Raw genomic sequence first — 23,041 nt, 5'->3', positions numbered from 1 at the left:
TATTTTGAATTATTCATAAAAATTAATTTCTATATTTATAATAAATTCGGGTATGGCCAGGCCGATAAATTTTTTCAAAAATAATTTCGGGTTCGAGCCGGCAAATATTTTTAAGAAAAATATCGGGTTCGTGCCGGGCTGGGAAAAACTTTTTAAAAATATTTCGGGCCGGGCTTGAAAATTTAGGCCCTATGCAGATCACTAATTTGCAGCACTGGAATTTTATATATCAAGCAAGGAAAAAGATTCAGCAGATGCTGAGAATCTTTTGCAGGCTATTATTAAGCCACAATTTTTAATATCTATTCAATTTGTTAATTTTTTATTTAATTATACATATGATTTTAGCAAAATGTTACAAAAAATTAATTTGGATTTAAGAGAGGTATTAACAAATATTAGAGAGAATGTGGATAAAAATTTCATGAAATATGAGAAAGTAAAGGAGATTGCTAATATGTTAGGGATTGAAATCTTTAAACCTAGAGTAGTTTCTAGACAATCCAATCGCTCAAATATTGATGCATCTACGATTAGGATTTTTATAAAATAAATTTTTTTATTCATCTTATTGATACATTTTATTTAAATTAAAGGAAAGATTTATTAGTCATATTTTTATTTTAAAAAGCATTTTTTTTTGCCGGTTGAGTCTAAACTGTTGATTACGCTTGAAACAAGAGGATATTAGGGGAAAATCTCAATATAGTAGGCTCATATGATAAGTTAACTTGTGATGTCTGATTTTCGTAATCATGACAGAATATAGTATTCTTTGAGACCAAAAAATGCTCTGCAGACCCTTTCCATGTGTAATTGCACTTTAGGTTCCCAATATCAAAACATTATTATTTTAACTATATTACCCATTAGTACCTGCACATGAAGGGTCTTTTTTAACTTTAAAAAGGTTAAAAACCTATTTAAGAAATACTACCGGTGAAAAATCCTTGGATTAGCCCTATTAAATATTTATAAGGAGATTATTCTAGATAAAAATTTGATTCCAGATGAATTAGCAAAATCTCAGAGAAAAGTAGACCTCTTTTTATAAATTCAAATCAAAATGTTATTTGAGTCTATTTTTAAAAACTTAGCTAAAATAATATGTATATTTTATAATGTGATAAATTGTCCACCAAAGAAATCGGTATAAATATTGGTTGTTAATTTTTTTTTGATATTATTAAATTTCATTATTAATTTACACATTTAGTAAATAAAATTGAGATTTTTGTAAAAAAAATATATTAATCAATTTTTTTTTAATACTAATATAAATTTATAATAAATTGCAGCTGTATTAGATACGAGCCGAATTTGAATTGTCGCCGTGCCGAATTGACGTGATACCGCTGCTATTGTATTGTGATATAATTTTTGTTATTATTGGGTGCGGTTCATCCGGTGCAATAAGAAAGACTCAACAAGTGTTATTAATTGATCTAATAATATCGATAAGTGGTTGTGATGTATTTTGAATTAATATTTAATTTTATTTAATCATATATTTATTTCGACTCAATGAATTAAAATTAACGATGAAATGGAAACTACTGTATATTCTTAATCCATTCTATATTATTGATGTGGTAATACTATGGATTCAAATATCCTTAACTCATTCTATATTATTGATTTGGTTTTTTTTATGGATTCAAAAATAGATAAGATTACTAAATTTATATTTTCTTTATAATACTCATAACTAAATCTCACAATTACAAAATCGGAAAGGGTAAGTGTTGAATTTGGACCGATGGGTCCCCCAGTCTGAGTGGGAAAAATTCAGTCCGTGATCGGGGGTACGGGATGGTCGATGACGGGATCCAGGGGGCCGGGTTTTATCGATTTTGTCATGGAATCACTAGGACAACGTAGTGGGAATAATATTTTCAAAGTTTATTAAAGTCGTAGTTGCAAAGCAGGAGTAAAAAGAAAATCAAAATCATCCAATAATTAAACAAAAAAAAATGTATATAAATTACACAATCAAAAAAATATTTAATAGTCATGAAAAAGGTATTTTTCCAACCTTTATAATTTTTAAAACAAAGAGAAAAAAAAAGGTTGTTATATAATCGCGATACAATCATTCTTGAAACTGGTTAGAACCAGTTTCAAATGCAATTTAAAAATAAGGTATAATATCAATTTCATAACAAAAAAAGGAAGATGGGAAAACAAAAGAAACAAGTGGAGAAAAACGTAAAGAAAAGAAATAAGTTATATGGGACAAGTGGGGAGATAGAACATAACACCCCTCCCCGCTTAAATACGACTACCCCGGGCGTCTGCGCCGATTTAATTCCCTAGTCAAAAAAAACCGGCATCGTCGCACCGCTGAGTTAGAGCGGAGTTAATTACGAAGGTAAACCCTATCTTAAGTCAATAAAATAAACAAAACGGCATTCGCCGCACCGCTGTGTTAGAGCGGATTTTAATTACAACTAAATTTGAAACACGTGGAGGGCATAAAAAAAAGGATTTGTTACATAACAGGTGGATGACTACAAAAAAAAATAAATTCATATAAAATACAAATAAAATGATAAAAAAAAATAAATAAGGGTGTTTTATGGAAATACAGCATTCTCCTCCCCTCTTAAATTAGGCTACTCCGGGGAGGGGGTCTAAACGGTCATGTGCGTGCCCCCTCGTATTTTGGTGGGTTTTTTGGTTCGTAATCGATACGTCTCGTCCTTTGGGTCGGGGAATCTGAGAGTTCTTTCTTTCCCTTCGTGAGTGAGCCGGTTGTGATGGATTTGTAGCCTTCTGGAACAACTTCTTACGGAGTGGTGTAATTTGGGGGGTTGTCTATCTTAGCGGGATTGATGGCTTTGTGACGATAGGGGATTAACGACTCGTTCCGCTGTTGACCAAAATGATACGGCGTTTCGGACTTTTTAGCGAATAAATCGTCTGAAGGGGTCTCGGTGCTTGGAGAGTTTGTGGGGTGAGAACCTGATATTTCCCGAAGGAGGTTTAACGGACGTGACTGTACAGCAGGTACGCTTCGGGGTTTGGCGGTGGGAAGTATTTTTATCTCTATTTTACTAGGAAAGTTCCTTAAGGTATCCGAATATCTTTGTGGATAATCTAATGGTAGCTCTTTTATTTCATGAGTCTCGGCTGTAATATCTTGTATGATTCTGGGTATTTCATTTAGTATATCCTTTCCCATTATGGAGGTGTGGTTGTCATTTGTTACTAGTATATTACCCGAATATGTGCTGTCATGGTAGTTTATTACCGCGGGGAAGTGTCCTAAAAATGATTTTAGTATTATGTTAGTGTCTTTGAGCGGGATAAATTTGAAACCAATCACGGATACTTCTGAGCCAGTATCTATTTCCTTACTTTTATCGTTACCTGGAAAGAGTGGTTTTCGTCGACATCTGTTTCCTTTGTCATTACATTTATGCGTCGGTATTCTTTATTCTCGTCCTTCTTAACATCGGGTAGTGCTTGGTTAGCTGGTGGGTAGGATATCGCCGGGACAATTGGTTTTGGGAGTAACATTTGTGGTGTATAATGTGATGGGTTATAATCGTTGATTGTTTGTCTCATGGGGCAATTTGACCTGTAATGTGCCACGTTCCTGCAATTGTAACAGGTATGGTTATCATTACGTGGGAAATTTCGACGTGGGGGTTGGTAGTAATTATCATGTTTGCGGGGTGTTTTGTATATGAGTATACTTTATGGGTACGTTTCTTTGTTTGCTGAAGGCGTTGTTCGTTGGATTATTTTGGTTAAGAGCTTCGGCCATTTCCCAGGTTTGAGCAATTTTTAATTTTCCTTTAAAAGTTTCATTATCGGATGTGATCACCTGACCACGTATTCCGGTGGATTGTATTCCTGCTCCGAATTGGGAGGACAAGAAGAGGTCCCAGCTGGGTCCTAGATCGCATTGCGAGGCCAAAGCTATCAAAGCTTCTGCATATTCAGTAATCGTTTCGCCATCTTGCTGGATGCGTTGACGAAGCTTGTTGATCGATAGTCCTTTATTGTTATTATTGTTCCCCGAAACGTACCTGCTCTACAGTCACGTCCGTTAAACCTCCTTCGGGAAATATCAGGTTCTCACCCCACAAACTCTCCAAGCACCGAGACCCCTTCAGACGATTTATTCGCTAAAAAGTTCGAAACGCCGTATCACCTTGGTCAACAGCGGATCGAGTCGTTAATCCCATATCGTCACAAAGCCATCGAAAATCCCGCTAAGATAGACGACCCCCCAAACAACACCACTCCGTACGAAGTTGTTCCAGAAGGCTACAAATCCATCACAACCGGCTCACTCACGAAGGGAAAGAAAGAACTCTCAGATTCCCCGACCCAAAGGACGAGACGTATCGATTACGAACCAAAAAACCCACCAAAATACGAGGAGGCACCCACATGACCGTTTAGACCCCCTCCCCGGAGTAGCCTAATTTAAGAGGGGAGGAGAATGCTGTATTTCCATAAAACACCCTTATTTATTTATTTTAATCATTTTATTTGTATTTTATATGAATTTATTTTTTTTGTGGTCATCCACCTGTTATGTAACAAATCCTTTTTTTATGTCCTCCACTCACTCAATTTTGTTATATTACAACAAGGTTTGTGGTATCCTTGAGAAAAAAATCGATATAATTTTATGAAGGGTGGGCCTTCATAAAATTCACGTTCGCTCATTTTGGGCACGTCTATTACCAACGTGCTAGATAAGATAAGATTTATTAGTGATTTTCAAGCCCAAAATTTTTAGCAAAAATATTTTTTGAACATATTTTGATTTGATAAGAATTAAATCTTGTTTGTAAATAAAAAAATTTTGAGGAATTATTTTGTGATTAAAGTTTTTTTAAAATCATTTTTGTAAATATTTATATTAAAGTTTTTGATGTTATTTTTATCATCTTTTGAAGGATAATATTTTAATGTGACAATTGTTGTATTCTTTACTTTTTAACATTTTGAAATTTTTTGACACAATAGGGTAAAAATAATATTTATATTGTAAAGATGTTAAATTATATCAATGAAGATGTTCCTTGGAAAAATGACAATTATCATAAACATATTAGATTTTTTTGATGCTAATGGGCAAAAATATGTATTTTTAACATGTTAAATTAAAATTCAATTATGATGTACCATATAAAAGTGACAATTGTCATAATTGTTATTTTTAAAGATTTTTGAATCATTTTGATGCAAATGGGTAAAAATATAGATTGTTAACATGTTAAATTAAAATTTCAGTGAAGATGTACCATAAATATATGACAATTGCCATAATCGTTATTTTTAAAGTTTTTTCAATAGTTTTGACGCAAATGGGTTAAAATATAATTGTAAACATGTTAAATTAAAATTTCATGAAGATGTACCATAGAAAAGTGACAATTGTCATAAAATGTTATTTTTAAAGTTTTCACTATTTTTTTGAGAAATCATTCAAAAAAAGATATTTTGTTTAAATTTATTGAAATAATTCAGAAAAGTGCCAATTATCACAATCTTGATAAAAATACGCAAAGTGATTACTAAAGAGGGTTGTAACTCATATTAAATTCTCAACTTTTAAGATATGTATTCACAATCTTATTCCTTAAATTAATAAATTTTAATACTACATCTATTAAAATAATAACCCTGAATTCACAGTTAGCAAAATTTTTGTATACTCACGGCGAAATCGTGCTGAATCTAAATTCAGAGTAAGATTTTTATGAAAAGAACTTAAAAACCATATAAAATGTTACAATATATATTTTAACCCATTTACATCAAAAAAATTCAAAAACTTTAAAAACAACGATTGGCAATTGTCACTTTTCATGCTACATCTTCATGAAATTTTAATTTTACATGTTTACAATCTATATTTTTACCAATTTAACGATTATGACAATTGTCACTTTTTTATGCTATATCTTCATGAATAAGTAATATAACATGTTTACAATTTATATTTTTACCCATTTGCATCAAAAAAATTCAAAAAACTTTAAAAATAAAGATTATGACAATTTTCACTTATCTAGGGTACATCTTCACTGAAGTTTTATTTAAACATGTTATAGCAATAATTATTAGTCCTTTTATGTCAAAAAAATTAAAAAATAACCATTATGATAATTGTCACTTATCTATGTCATATCTTCACTAAATTTTTAATTTAACATGTTAGCAATACTTATTTTTGCCCTTTTGCGTCAAAACAATTTAAAAAAACTTTAAAAATAACGATTATAACAATTGTCACTTTTATATGGTATATTTTAATTGAAATTTTAATTTAACATGTTAAAAATACATATTTTTGCCCATTAGTGTAAAAAAATCTAATATGTTTAAAAATATCGATTATGATAATTGTCATTTTTCCAAGGAACATCTTCATTGAATTTATAAATTAACATCTTTACAATATAAATATTATTTTTACCCTTTTGTGTCAAAAAATTTCAAAAATGTTAAAAAAATAACGAATATGACAATTGTCACATTAAGATATTTTCCTTAAAAACATATAAAATAACATTAAAAAGTTTTTTTTAAAAAATTATTTTACTTTTAATATACTTAAAAAAATAGATAATTTTACAAAGATGATAAAAAAAAAAGATTTCACCTAAAAGATTGTTTATTTATAATAAAATTCACAAAAGAATCCTCAAAAATGATTTATTTAAAATTCTTATCAAATCAAAATATGTTAAAAAATCTTTTTGAACTTCAAAATATTTTTTTCTTAAAATTTTGGGCGTAAAAATCACTAATAAATTGTAACAAAAATAATATTACAATAGCAGCATATCATCATTTTTTACTAAAAAACATCAAATAAATAAATCTATTTTCATAATATAATCATATTTCGTTTCGTTTCATTTCATAATATAATAATATAAATAAGCGCCTAAGTTAATTTTTCGACTCAAAAATTGGCTGAGTTTAGGGAATTACACATAAATATATTTCGGCTTGAGAATTCCTGAACCGGCTTGAGTCTGAGTCGATTTTTCAGCTCAAAAACTGACTGAGTTTAGGGCTAAGCTGGCTTGGCTCAGCCGTTTAACAATACTAATGATTTACCTAAAAATGTTAAATTACTAAAAGATTCAGGCAAAAATATCGAAAAGAATTTTAAGCAGATATCCAAACAGAAATGAATATCGGTTCGGGTCAGGCTAGAATAAAAATAACGTTCAAGGTTCGGTTAATAAAAAATAAAAATATCGGTTAGGTTCGAACCTTTAAAAACCGGTTTGAACACTTTTGTATTCAAACCTACATTCGGATTATGTATAGTGAAGAATATTTTTTTTATTTCATCAGTAAAATAAAAAACACATATAAAATAATATTTAATTTATAAATAATACAAATAAATATTAATGATTAATTTTATATGAACAATATTTAACTTTATTTGCTTAAAATTTTTTTATTAAGCCGCACAATTAATATATTTTCAAGATTCGCACTCAAATTATATCTATAAGGAGACAGTATAAATTTTGTTGAAAAACATCTTTTCATATTAACTTGGGTAGCCGGTACTGCCAGTATGATATCAGACAATTTACATAATTTTGGATATCGATTACTCTGATTTCTCCAATAGTCTAAAATATTCATATTTTTATTTTACTTACGTTCTTTTGAAAAATTAACTAAAATATTTCTAATATTCTCCGATTTTTGTAACAGATTTTGTTTGTTACGATCTTTTTTTAAAGTAAACTTTATACTAAGTCCTCTTCAGATGAAGATATATTAACCGGCGTTGATTCACCTTCACTAGAAACCTCCACTCTTATAACAAAGTTTAATTCCATGTTATGTCACATTTTAATAATATGCTCTCTAACCTTGGTTTTTTCTTCTACAGTCAAAAGCACTATAATAAAAATTAAAAATATCATTAAAAAATCTTATTATTTTTTATGAATAAGAAAAATATAAAGTAAAATAAAATTATTAATTAACCCTGTATTGCATGTACTATGTTAGAATAATTTTTTTTTGGCAAACTAGATTTTTTATTTCTCTAGATACTATTGATAATCTCATGGCTCACTTTTTTAAAAAAAATTCTAAATTTCTTAGAAGATGAACGGTATGTGGATTTAAATACACATTATGCAATTAAGGATACAAATTTCAATTATTTCCACAATAATTTTTATTGTACTTTAAACTATAAATATATAAAATTTTATTTAAATATAACAAATATTAAAGGTTTAAACATTTTAATTTTCATGAAAATCTATAAAACAATTATTTGTGGGCGTAAAACATAAATATACACCACATTTTTTGCAAGATACTTTTGTTATAAATAAGCATCCTGGCATTTTACATCTACCCTTCTTATCATTATATTTTGGCCAATGAGCCGTGAGGTCTTTCCTAACCTCTTGAAGTGGTAAATATTGAGCTGGTCCTTTTTTACATTTTTCCCGATAACCAGTTTGAACTGATTTTCGTTTTGGAATATTGTTTGAAGTGCATTTGCCATATTTGCAAAGGACTTCCGCCACCGAAATTTTGAAATTGTACAAACTTAATCGATCCTTGCCTGCTATTGATATACTATTATAATCCCGTTTGTATAGCAACCAAGAATTTATAAGTAACATGTCGAATACATGAAATAAAATTCGATGGTACCATTTTCTTGATTTGGTATGAATTCTATATAATGAAAGTAAAGAATCCATAAGATCTACACCTCCCATTGATTTATTATAAACTTTAACAATGTTTGGACATTTTATCATTATTTTATCCTTTTTTTTCTATCATATCTTTCGCAATCGATAAGAGGATGTGCACCTACAAAAGTGCTCAATAAGGTCACAGCACGATTGTCGTGCCACTTCACTGAATTTAATTCAACCCCGTTTATTATTGTTTTTTTTGAAACAAAAAATCCTCGTCCTTTTTTTTCAACTCCTTATCTGTTGGGAAGTTGATATTTGGTAGTCGATTACCTCTGACCGTGGCCGCGCAAAATATCCCTCTTTGAGCGAGTACGACTTGCAAATTTGGTGAACAAAACCAGTTATCAAAAAATAATTTATAATTAATTTGCTGTGGTATATAAGAAATTAAACGTAGCACAGCATTGCCACTTGCTCCAACATCAGGCAATCCTTCCGCTGGTAGTATTTTCCCAGAGTATACTTCAAAATTATGGAGAAGGCCATCATCTCCGCATAGTAGAAAGACTTTATAGCCCCATTTTTTGGGCTTTTGGGGGTTATATTGCTTTAATCTGCTCATCCCTTTGTATGGAATTATTTGCTCATCTACGCAAATATTTTCCCCTATCGATAAAGATTTTAGTATATTATTGGTTATAGTTATCAAGGGTCTAATTTTATGAAGTGGGTCATGGCCCTCACTTCCAAGTGGAATAAATTTGTCATTATCATTTATATGAATGAATGATTTGATTTGTTCCCAGCGATTTAGGGTCATGACATCAGCCACCTTGGCCTGTCTTGTATTGGTGGCCCAGTAGAGACGTGCTCTGGGAAGTTTAATAATTGACATGTAAAAAATAATTCCTATAAATTTTTCTAATTCATCTATCGATAAATTCAAAGGTTTGTTGGAATTACATTGAATTGCATATAAATTTGATTCGTAAACAATTAGAGGTAATAAATCATTGAGATATGTATTATAATAATCCATTGGTTTTTTTACTTTATCAACCGTTGGGTTTTCTCCTTTCCACTTTGGAATAACTAATGGTAAATTAGTTAAGCAATTTTTCCAAATCATTTTTCTCACGATTCCTTTTTCATTATTTATATTTTCATCCTCTTCCGATTCATCACTCTCATTGAAATCTAGATATTTATAGATTATATAAGAGCATACATTTTAAATATACCTAAATCATTATTTTGGGTTGACAGAAACTCCTCATCAGACGATTCACTTAAATTTGAATCTTCACTATCATTAGGTATGGTACCACAATTCATAATTCTAAAAATATAAAACTCAAATAAAATACCTTATTTGCATAATGTGTCTTTAAAGCAACGTATGATTATTACAAAATATAATTATCAAAAATAATTAATATATATAAAATAATTTCATAAACATTAATTTTTACCTTTTATTTATCTAATTTTAATGTTTTGAAATTTGTCAAATATATTATTTATCCTTTTACGATGTGTAGAAAATTGAGAAGAAAAATTTTATAAAAAAATAGCCATTTTTAAAAATAGGGTTTAATAAAATGCGAAATTAAAAATAAATAATAGATCACGTGGCCCAAATTAAAATTCCAATCGAAGATATAGAATATGGCTTCAAATACACACCATGCAATTGATTTAAAATTTATTTATAAAATATTTATTATATAATTTGTGGTATGTGGCTTGAGATACACAGTATGCAATACAGGGTTAAGGTAAATAAAATTAATTAAGGTAAATAAAATTATTAATTAAATTTATGTAAGATAAAATATAATATTTACCTTAAATCTAGATATATGCATAACAAAAAGGTATTGTTGTTTAAAAGTTCTCTAATGAAACAACATATGGTGAAGTAAAAATAGAAAATTTCTAATTGAGCTTTTAGCCATAAAAATCCCCTAAATTTAGGTGCTCAGGTTGTAAGTTCTTGTATTTACTTTAATTGGTTTTAGGAAATTTATCAACCCTATAATTTCCCATTCCAAAGCTGTAAAATAAAGTTCACTGTATGATGCTAATAATTCCTCACATATATATTATAACTCATTCAATCTCTCTAGCATGTCATAGGTTGACAACCATCTGTGACAATCCAATATAGGTCTTTTTAAGTTTAATTTTTTTAGTAAGATTAATATAGATTTTATCCTTAGCTTCTTGCAGGCAGTATGATTTTTAATAATAATATTAGAAACTGAGCAATTTTTTAATGCATGATCTACCACAAGTTGTAAGGTATGAGAAGCATATCTTATAATATTATATTGAGAATCATTAAGATTGTTTGTTAATTCATCGGGTACTTGTGAAACTAGCTGAAACATCATTCAAATTATCTACATTTTGTATTTGTTCTTCTTCATCATTTTCACACATTTGATTGTCATTATCACTATCCTACATAAATAATTTTAGCATCTTAATCAGATTACCCCCATTGTCAGTTGTTATAGTGTATATTTGTGATGTTTTGATTTCACAATCATTTAATATTTTATTAAAAGGAGCTTTAAATTTAATGCAGTAGGCCTTTCAAAAAAAATTTTCATTGCTAGTGTTCTCAGAACAATTTTTGTTTTTTGAATATACTGAAGATTAATTCCAATAATGCTGCCAAGACGAGTAACACATGATAAGTATTGACTTGTTGTTTTGTTATTTTTTTTGTAAAATGTTTATTATTTATATAATGATATGAATTTGAATAACGAAGAAATGAGATTTTGAAAAATAAAAAATGATTTCGATACCATAAATACTAAAAAAGACACTACAACACAGTCAATTTTTAGAGATAATAACCTACCATTTATTTCTTTGATTATATTTTGCCGAATATTAAAGCTAATTCTGCAACATTTGATTGTAAATTTTGAGAATTAATTTTAATATTACCCATGCCTTCTAATATAGGATATAGAATTTTTTTTAAACCGCTATCATCGATTAATTTGAATGGTCTGCCATTAAAAGTGAGCATCGATTATTATTTTTTTATTTAGTTTTAGTGATGTTGTTTGTTCTTTTAATACTTCTTCTATCGTCTGTTGGCTTGATGGCATCTTAAGCTTTTTTATTTTATTAGGCTTTTATTGTGATATTTTGTTAATTTTATCGAATTCTAGAGGGTGGTTTCTTTTTATGTGACGCTCAAGATTTGCTCCATGATGGCCTTTCATATTTATTTGACAATCAGTAATATTATATTTTGATGTGTCATTTATAAAATTATATGTATATAATTTATATATAGGATTTAATTTTTCTCTAAATAATTTATAGGCTTAAAATATTTAAAAAATATTGTAAAATGGCAATATACTAAAGTTTATAAAAATTATGACTGATCAATCAAATGTAATTGATAATAATCTTTAAAACAACTCGAATATAGTGGAAAATTTTGCAATATACTAGTAATAACTTACACATTATTTTATAAGCATAAAATCATGATGCTCGAACTGGTTCAGAGGCATTTTAGCGGTTCGGTTTAGGTTAGGCCAGAAATTTTTTAACGGCTTGGTTCGATAAAAATACCGGTTTTCGCGGTTTAATGGTTCAGTTTGGATCCCTGATTTTAGATAATAACGTTTTTAAAATGACTGGGGTTTACACGGTAGTACCTGTGAAACGAAGGGTTAATATAGCATATAATATGATAGAAATTCGATTAATATCAAAACCGGAAATTGCTATAGAAAGGGTATATTTTTCAAAAAATTTTTTTATATAGTTAAAATTGATCAATATCATAAATATAATCATATTTAAATTTAATGGATACTAATAATTTTTATTTAAAAATTATGTCTATATGAATGCCCTTAACTTATTTAAAAAGATTTCTGAGGGTGGGTAAGATAATATAATTTTTTAACACGTTCATTAAATTTTATTTCGAAATTACATGGCAAAATAATTGCTATTATAATATTATATAATTTTATAATGTAACATATCAAATCACCCGAAGAATTTGAATAAATTTTGACTTTCATTTTATTTTCTCATAGGGAAATAAAAGTATTCCAATAGTTCGTTTTGCTGTAAGCACTCTTTTAAGATGATTTTCCATACTTTTGCTCAGTGATGAAGCGTCAATAAAAGCAAAGGAGGCATTGCTTCCCTTGAAATTTTTCTTATAAAATTCTTAAATAAGCTTATAATATAATCTTTATACTATGCTAAAAAAACTAAATTGACTTCGTTAAAAAAAATTAATATTAGTGATCTGCATCGGGCCTAATTTTTCAAGCCCGGCCCGGCGCGAAATCATTTTATAAAGTTTTGCCCGGCCCGGCCCGAACCAGAATTTTTTTCTAAAAAATTTTGCCGGCCCGGCTCGAATTTATTTAAATATAGAAATTAATTTTTATAATTACTCAAAATAAACGATATGTTATATGGCATCTACTTTCTATAAATAAAATCCCATACTTTTATTTTACATAATAAAAAATTCAACATAAAATTGATAAATTTAGATATATATTTTAAAACATTTCTAAGAACCGACCCGACCCGGCCCGAATTTTCTTAAAAATATTAGGGCTTTTTGCAGATCTCTAATTTTTATAACGTTAAAAAGATTAATATTATTTTTACTATGTTAAGAAAAATTACTATTATTTATATTTAAAAAATTTACTATAATTACTACGTTAAAAAAAATATACATGATGAAAGCAAATTTAATATAGCTTATTTTTTTAATAAATAAAGAGAAAGAAATAACTTGAAGAATAATATAACCAAACTCAAAGAACGAGTAATTCTTTTAAATAGATTATAAATAAATATTAAAAAGAGAAGAATTTTTTTAAATTTTAATATAATGGAGGTTTCAAATAAAATCATATGATTTTCGGCCAGAAAAATATCTATACTAATAGAAAGAACAACGATAATAGATGTTACTGATGTGGCATTCGCAGATCTTTATTACCTCAATTGGCCTTTATTTTCAATAAATAATTTGATTAATATACAAAATAACCAATTTATACTTCATCGCAAAATGTATGTGTTCTAATATGAGATAATAAGAAATTAGATGAATATTTGTAAAAGTAGATGGAGTTGATAAAATCTAAGTCTAAAAATTATGTGAAATTATATATAATTTTCTGGGATCTAGTTGTGACTAGAGAAATGATTTTTGAACCCTGAGATATAATATTAACATTAAATATATAAAATAAAATTTATACCACATTTACATTTGCCTTTTTAAATAATTTACAATTTTATTCATATGAAACAAAAAATATCAAAGATAAAATATACACGGGAAATTAAATTATAATATATTACACAATTTAAGTATAAAATTGTACATGGAGGATCGAATGACACCCCTTGCTTGCCCTTCCATGTGGGCGCCCATGTTAAAAATCTAATAGGACCCGGCCTGAACCTCGGTAAAAAGATTTTCGAGCCCGGTGAATAAAATAATTTTAAGGCCAAACAACTTTTGCAAATTATTTCTAGGGGACTTTCCGGAATTTCTTTTATTATGGACCAGACCAAAAAATCTATTCAAAATTAATATGATTCGTTATGGTATATATGACGAAAGCAATCACTATAATTATATGCATATTAAAATAAAGATTTTAAAAAAAAATTAAACCTTAATTCTCAACTGTTTACAAAATTGTTCGAAAGATACGGCATTACAAACATCCATTATTTTGTGGTTTTGACTAGGCGATGTAAGAAGGCAAATTTCTAAGAGAACCTTAAATGCCATTCCGGCTATAAATTTAGCAGGATTATCCCTATCCCGATTCTCGATAGGTCGAATAATCTCGGCAGTGTACCGGCTCAAGGAAAAAGAAAAATCATGATTCTGCAAATCCTTATCGCTTTCTTCAGCCTTATGAATGTAAGACCCATTGATTTTGACATCTGAAACATAAGTGGAACCTCTCACATAATCTTGAAGAATCGATTTTAAAGTCTTGGTATCAAGTAAGTAGGGTTTCACATTTACGAGGTCTTGCAAATCCGATTCATTAATGCTAGACAAGGTAATATTACTAAATATTTCGTTGTGCTTATCCAAGGTTCTTTTATTGCAAATGATTAAAAGGAAAAGGACGAGGACTTTGAGAGTAGTTAACTGTCGAAAAAGTACGGGTGTTAGACCTCTATAACAATAAATAGCCTCGAATATGAACATCTTTAGCTATGATATTATAAAATATATAATCCTAGTTGAATTAATTAAATGGGTAATTTTTAATCAGTTAATTATAGGCAATTTGAAATTTTAATAATGGATTTAACTAACCTTTTGAATTTCCCCATAAGTATTTGCTTCACAAATCAAGACAATATCTAGTTTAGATAAATGTTGGAAAATTTCTACCAACCCAATTTTGACTTTAGTTAAAAGTGAGAGTAGGTTTGCGCACGCAATAGTCGAGCTAATCATCGCCAGATCCTTATTCGACCAATCAGGAATAGAGTCCGACATAAAGATTCGCGATAATTGGGATAAATCGCACTTGCGCATAATAGTGTCGCACAAGAAATCTGTCACTATGGAGGCTGGGCTCGTAGTACTAAATAGATTATAATAAAATTTAATTCAAAGGAATTATAATACAATCAGTATTCTTATTTACCAAAATCATTTGATTCCACTAATTCCAGCCACTTTTCCATTTTTTGTGAAATCCACTTAGTAATTGGGATTGGCAAAATTCGTGATTTTTTAAAAAAAAATCAAATGGCGACGAGTTAAAATAAAAAAAGTAGCGCGGTTTTTGGTCTTCGGTCAAGTTTAATAATATATAGAATTATAAAAAAAATTTCTGCTTATAAAAAAATATAATATATTTAGAAATTATGGATAAAATAGTTTTACAGGATTATAAAAAAGAAGATTGTTTCATCGATGACTACATTGATTATATAAAATACATACTGAATGTGAAAAATATTCCTCAAATGGACGCCACTTTAAAATCATTATTTATAACTTATGGAGGAATAAATATTATAACTGATATAAATTTATTACTCTATCCAAGGAAAATGGAGGAGGTAGGATGGACAGACATATACAAAATTGCAAAACAACTTTATAAAGATGAAAGAACTGTTTTGGCATCTAGAATTGATTTCATTAGATTAAGTCGCGGGCCTACTGAATCCGTAATGAGCTATTTAAAAAAATATAAAGGAGTTAGCCAGAAGATGCGAATTTGAAGATAATGTAGAACTAAGAATTGGCGATCAATTAATCGCCGGACTAAAGATGTCACAACTAGATAAAGAACTACGTTTAAGATACCCAGATACTAAAGACAAAGACCAACCGTTAAGCTTAAACAAAGTTGTAGAAATGGCTTTAGCGATGGAACGGGCTGACTTAGAAATAAATAATATTACTAAAATGGTTTATAAAATCAAAGAGACGAATAAACATAATGATAATAATAAACGATTAAATCAAAATGATAAAAATAATCGGCAATATAAATGTTAATCGACAATATCAAAATGATAATAAAACATATGTAAAAAGAGAACCAGTGCAAGTTCTAAATAACTACCACACAAATAATAATAAATACAATAAAACCGTGTTATTTTTGTAATCGTTTTCATACTATTAGAAATTGTCCAGCACACGGAAAAACGTGTAACAAATGTAAGAAATCAAACCACTTTGCCGTGTGTTGTAAAACTAGAGGAAAAATTTACGGTACAAATTACAATAAATGATGACGATTCAGATTTCTCAATAAGTAAAATCTACCAATATGGACAGCACCCAACAATTACGGTATTAATAAATAATCACGAAATTAAAATAGAATATGATAAAGGTTCAGCAGTAACCATCATAAATGCAACAATATGGAATAAAATTGGGAGGCCAAAACTTAGAATGGCTAGAGCTCCATCTACATATGGAAACAATACAATAAAAATTATGGGCGAAGCTTATGTAAAAGTGCAATTAGATGATAAAATAAGAAGGCTTCCGTTATTAGTTACAAAAACAAATGATGCAGCACTATTTGGATTTCCATGGACTATAGAATTTGATTTATCGTTACCAACAAATGTAAAAATCAATATGATCAACAATAGATATAAATATAATGATAATGGTAACGTGAATATTGACAAACTAAGAATTCGCTACGGTGTTTGATAATAAATAAGGATTAATAAAAAATGTCGAACCAGTAAAACTAAAATTGGAAGAAAATACAAAACCAATTGCACTGCCAGCTAGAAGAGTATCATTGCCTTTAAAATTAGAAATTGAAAATGAACTGAAACGTTTGGAAGAAAATAACATAATAAATAAAATAGATCCATCAACAAAAAGAGTAACCTGCAGTACTCCAATGGTAGTGGTACATAATACTTCAGGTGAACTACGATTATGTGGAGATTTCAAAGTAACATTAAATAAATTTCTACTAAAAGACTATCACATTCTATCATCGTTTGAAGAATTAATTGCAAAAATCGCTAATGGAAATAAATATACAACATTAGATCTCAAAGATGCATATCTACAAATGAGCATTGACGATAAATCGCAAGAATTATTAACAATGGTAACACCAAATGGATAATACCGCTAATTACGATTACCTTTTGGTATACCTACAGCACCAATAATATTTCAACGATATATGGACGATTTACTTGCTGATTGTAAAGATACAGCAGTTTATTTAGATGATGTTATAGTCACAGGGAAAAAAGATACTGAACATATAGAGAATATAAAACAAGTCCTCAAAAAATTACAAAAAGCGCGATTAAAAGTCAAAACAAGCAAAATAAATTTTATGAAAGAAAAATTATCATATTTAGGATACATAATAGATCAAAATGGAATACACCCAGATAAAAATAAAATAATAGCAATACAAAAATATCCAACTCCAAAAGATAGACATGACATAAAATCATTTTTAGGTATATTAAACTATTATACACGGTTCATACCAAACTTACATGGAATCATAGCCGAATTACTTAATAAAACTAGTAAAAATGTTAAATGGAATTGGACTAAAAAAGATGATGTTATTTGAAAAAGCAAAAGGAATAGTAACAGAACAAAATACTATACAGTTTTATAAACCAGATCTTGAGTTAATACTAGAAACAGATGCATCTAACCAAGAATTTGGAGCTGTACTCATGCATAAATATGATAATTAGGGTTGTACCGATCCACATATTTTTCACCGATCCGATATTGGTTTAAACCCGATCCAATATCTATATTAATTTTTCACCACCCCCCTTCGAACCAAATGTAATTAAGAAATCAATATTTTTTATGCAAAAATTCGAATTATGCAATTAATTTAATTTTTTTATTTCTAAAATAATTTTAAAAAAGTTTATGGATATAGTGTTAAATGAATTTTTCATTATTCCTCCCCGTGAAATTAGAATTCCGCAGATAAAGCATTTTGCAAAATTATCTTTGTCTTTTATAAAATATTTCCATAATTCAGATAACATATTTAAAAAAATATTTAAAGTATAAATAATAAAATGGCATTATTTAAAAAGATTTAAAATAAATAATTGGGTGTTCCTTTCTATTTATATAAAAAAACTTTTAAAATACTATAAATCTATTTTAAAAAATAAATAAAATTTAAGAGGTATTGTGCATTTGCATTGTTTAAAAAATAATTATTTAGAAAATATTATTAATGAAAAATAAATATAAATAAAATAACAAAAAAAGAAAAGTAAAAAGATCGAATCGGTTTTTTACAGGTATCAGTCCGATTCAACATTTTGGAAAACTCGAGATATCGGTGCCGATCCGATATTTAATATCGGCACAGCCCTAATGATAATGGTAACGAATACCCAATAGCTTATACCTCGAGAACTTTACAAGTTGCTGGAATTATTCGACAATCGACAAAGAAGCCAAAGCCATAGTAAACGGCGTAGAAAAATTTCATAACTATTTGTATGGACGAAAATTTAAAATACGAACGGACCACAAACCTTTAATAAAAATATATGGTGATAACAGAGATTTAAGCTCCTTAACAAACAAAAGATTATTACGTTGGGCTTATAAATTATCAGCATAAGATTATGATATAATTTACAAGAATGGCGCTAATAATATAATTGCAGATGCTTTATCGCGAAATCTAATAGAGATAAATGATGATAAGATAAATGATGATAAAATAAAAAGCGAAAATAAAACAGTGAAATATATAAGAAATCTTATTTATGACACATTAACTCTATCAAGAAAAGAACTTAGAGATGAAGCCTCGAATGATCCAATTTAAAGAAGAGTAAAAATATTAATAAATGGTACAAATATACAAAATCAAGCCCCAGAATTACAAGCTTTTAGAACAAGAATAGATGAAATAGAAAATGATGACGATATTTTATTTTGGAATGGTCGATTAATCATTCCATACTCACTACAAAAAAAAGTCTTACACATATTACATACGGGATATTATATATGGTGGGAACATTTAGATAAAGATGTCGAAAAATTAGTCAACCGCTGTATTGGGTGTCAAAAACATCGCAGATATACCAGGAGTTGCCGTATACCCGTGAAATCCGCCAGCACAACCCTAGGAAAGGGTACATTTAGATTTTGCCGGACCACTAGACGGATTTTATTGGCTGGTAGGAATCGATGCATATTCAAAATGGATAGAGATCGATACATTTGCCGGACCACTAGACGGATTTTATTGGCTGGTAGGAATCGATGCATATTCAAAATATATAGAGATCGATAGAATCAAAGATACAACAAGTAAAAATTTAATAATTAGATTAAAAAAATGGATTACTCGATATGGTATTCCACGTCAAATTGTCACGGACAATGGTCCACAATTTATTTCAAATGAATTTTATAAATGGTGTAAAAACAAGAATATACAACATATAAAAACGACACCATACCATCCGAGAAATAATGGATTAGTAGAAAGATGCATACAAACTATCAAAAATCGGTATTTCGCAAATAGAGAACAAACAAATGATAAGGAAAAATGCATAAATGAAATATTATTTACGTATAGAAATTCCGAACACTCTTCAACGGGACGAATACCTGCCAAACTATTTATGGGGAGAAGACTAAATACTTTATTGGACTGGGTCAAACATTCAATTACTGAAAAATTAGAAACCTCTGTAGTAAAACCCGACCAGTTAAACAAATGCTACATAGATATTTTGAAGAAAACGAATTAGTTTGGATAAAAAACCCACTTGAAAAAAAGATGGCATGAAAAAATAATAAATCAACAAGCTAAATTCTCGTATAACGTAGAAGAAAAAGATAAAATAGTACGAAAACACGCAGACCAACTACGAATTAGGGAAGAACCAGTTGAAACCACATCAATAATAACAAATAACACTATAAAGTTAGGAAAGCTAAAACAGTAGAAACAATTGAACCAAGTCAAAAAGGAATGCAACCCCGATATCCAACAAGGGAACGGAAGCCAATAAAAAGATTAATTGATGAACTTGAACTTGGTAAAAAGATTGATAGACGATCTTAACTTGGTGGGAAAGAAGATATGTTATATTTGAATAAGTTATATATTTTATAAAAGTTTTTTTTATTTTGGGCTACGGTCTGGACCGGTCTTTTATTTAAGGGCCGTGGTTTATTACGAGTAAGCAATATAGCTGGCTGTTTGAATAAGTCGAACCAGGACACAGCCTACAAGCTTAATTAAAATTGAAAGGTATTTTTATGACTTAAATTAAATATATATTTGGGAAAATCGAGCCGGGGAAAAATCTTATATATTTTTTCAAATAAACTTATTTGGATTATGTTTTATTTAAAAAAAATTTGTATCGATATCGGTATCAGCAAAAAAAGTGGTATCAGTGCATCACTGATTTAAATCACTGAAGATTAAAATCGCGATTTTAATCTAATTGATTTATATTAGCCGACCCTATTTGCGGTGGTTTTCAATCTTATAGTTAACAAGTTTAAATAGGCAGTCATTAAATGAGCTATTTTCTTCAAAAAATTATAATATATTATAAATAAAAATACTGCTTAAAGTAGGAAAATAATATATTACAATAAAATATATTTATGAAAAAATAACTCCGTATTCATCAACATCTTACAAAAAAAAGAGTAAATAAAAATTTAAAAATATATCAGTCATAAAAATTAAATTTTTTTAACTTAAACCAGAACAATAGTTTTTGAGGTCGTGCCAGATTAGTTGGAAAGAATGCAGGATAAGTATCCAATAAATATGGATAATGTCTATCTATTATGTAAGCCGGCATGAGCGAAGTGTAAAGCTGAGATGGGGCTGTGGAATGCAGGGCAGCATTTAGAACTAAGACTAGTATAGCAGAATAACTTTTATCTTCCGTCACCTCAGGTTCGGGCCCATCGAATTGAAATTGGCAACAGAACGCGGAATCATTACAGTCAGTTAATTGCCGATTTTTCATGGATTCGGCACATAACAAGTCGGGAATAAGTGGAAGAATCAAGGATGAGTGATGGGAGGCCAAATCGCGGAGACATCTTAAATAGTTAAATAAATTTTATAATTTTCAACTAAGAATTAGTGGACTGGGTAATTTCAGCTCTAGCTAAAATATTAATAAATTCAAGATTTAAATAACTTTTTGACCTTACCATTGGGTAATCTAAGATGAGAAGTATAGTTTAATAATATTTATATTGCAACAAATTAATGTAGTTAAAAAAAAATTTGCAATATTATACTCGCAAACGGAGTAAAAATCTTGTGGATATTTATTCATGTTAAGTAGAAGAAATCGCACAATTAAAGCTATGCTATTTACATCTACTACAGTGCAGTGAGCTATTATGTTTCTCAAGGCTTTTCTAATTTCTTCAGAAGAATCCTAAGGGGATATAAAAAAAATTAATCAATATATACTTTTAAATATAGCTAATTTTTCAAAAATAATTAATAAATATCAAAAAGATGAATGATCAATTTTATTTTTTTAAAACCTCCAATGCACTCAACACGATTTCGATCTGATCACTTCTAAAAATCAGGCCAATTTGACTCTCCCCTGAGTAATTTGAGGAGCGAGTAGTTACAACAGTTATGACCCTTGCTAGAGCGCGGATGGCTTCTAATCGGACCGTTAAAATTTCATCGTTAAACATGTCTACCAAAAATTCAACCGTTTTTCGAGCGAATGAAAGTATGTCTATATCCTTTGCATTTAATTATTGATGGGCAATAATAATATTGGATGTACAAAGATCAAACATAAATAAAAAAGAAAGAAAAGGTTTTATTCTTTCCATTTTTATTTATTACTTTCCAGTCAATGATATCATCGGATAATGCAAAAAAGTAGGTTTATCAAAAAAAAATTGTGATTCTATGGCTCAGCAAATAACCTATATAATAAATAAAACCAAATCAGGTAATTATCAGAATAATTAAGGAAAAACGCTATCTATTTTTGTACCGGTAGCTAATAGTGAGCCACTTTTTTTAAAAAAGATGTCATTAGTTCGCTTGTTTAGATTAAATTTAATAAATAAGAAAACCAATTTATATTTCATAATTAAATTTTGATTTTAAAATTTAAATGGGGCATATTGATAAGATGCATTCCTTTTTATTTTAGATATCCATTGATAGAATTGAGCTAAAAGCAGCATTTATATCTCTTTAATGTGCCTTTAAAGTTACATAATGTTAAATATTAAAATATTTTTTAAATATAATAAACGGAAAATAATAATTTTAAGATTAATTAATGAATATATCAGAGACCTACAGAGGTACCATTTTTCGGCCCGGCATGGGTTTTATTATATATTCAGGAGACCTGGGTATTTTATTTAAAAAAAATTTATGCTTGGCCCGGCCTGTAGCTAGTGAAAGTGATTGCCGTGAGATTTCGAATTCTCACACCATCAAAATCTCACGGCTCATACCGTGTGAAAGTGATTTCATGAGATTTTGATTTTTATCGCTTCAAATACATTGGGGGCCATTTAAATATTCAGAATCTCACGGCTATTCACTATTTCAAAATCTCATGGATTTTTAAAATCTCACATTACGAATTCAATATGGATTAGATTTTCTCAAATTAAAAACGTCAGATTTTACTGTAGCTGTCAAATTGAAAATATTTCTATATAATACATTTTAATTTGAAAAGAAAGGAATATTTCCTGTATTATGAAGTAAGTTTTTAACTAACAATATATATTATATTTTATAAATATTTTTAGTGATAATTTT

General features: G+C 28.8%; 1 protein-coding gene across 4 annotated transcripts in view; it reads right to left on the bottom strand.

The window, feature by feature from the left end:
* The window catches only part of LOC135922854 (integrator complex subunit 4-like), a 79,103-nt gene that overhangs the window by 26,422 nt on the left and 29,640 nt on the right, over nucleotides 1–23,041 (bottom strand). For 3 of the 4 annotated variants that reach the window (XM_065457351.1, XM_065457350.1, XM_065457348.1), the window contains exons 8-12: nucleotides 21,781–21,993; nucleotides 21,526–21,668; nucleotides 20,968–21,321; nucleotides 15,040–15,313; nucleotides 14,377–14,934 (exon numbers count right to left, since the gene is read on the bottom strand). In XM_065457351.1, coding sequence (XP_065313423.1) covers nucleotides 14,377–14,934; nucleotides 15,040–15,313; nucleotides 20,968–21,321; nucleotides 21,526–21,668; nucleotides 21,781–21,993 — 1,542 coding nt within the window. The remainder of the gene's footprint in view (nucleotides 1–14,376; nucleotides 14,935–15,039; nucleotides 15,314–20,967; nucleotides 21,322–21,525; nucleotides 21,669–21,780; nucleotides 21,994–23,041) is intronic. The other variant, XM_065457349.1, reaches the window with a different exon arrangement.

The sequence above is a fragment of the Gordionus sp. m RMFG-2023 genome, chromosome 1 (assembly GCF_954871325.1).
Source record: "Gordionus sp. m RMFG-2023 chromosome 1, tfGorSpeb1-WG-v2, whole genome shotgun sequence".
NCBI classification, from domain to species: domain Eukaryota; kingdom Metazoa; phylum Nematomorpha; class Gordioida; order Chordodea; family Parachordodidae; genus Gordionus; species Gordionus sp. m RMFG-2023.
Note: the sequence above shows the minus strand (reverse complement) of the source record. Positions and strands in the feature narration are given on the sequence as shown.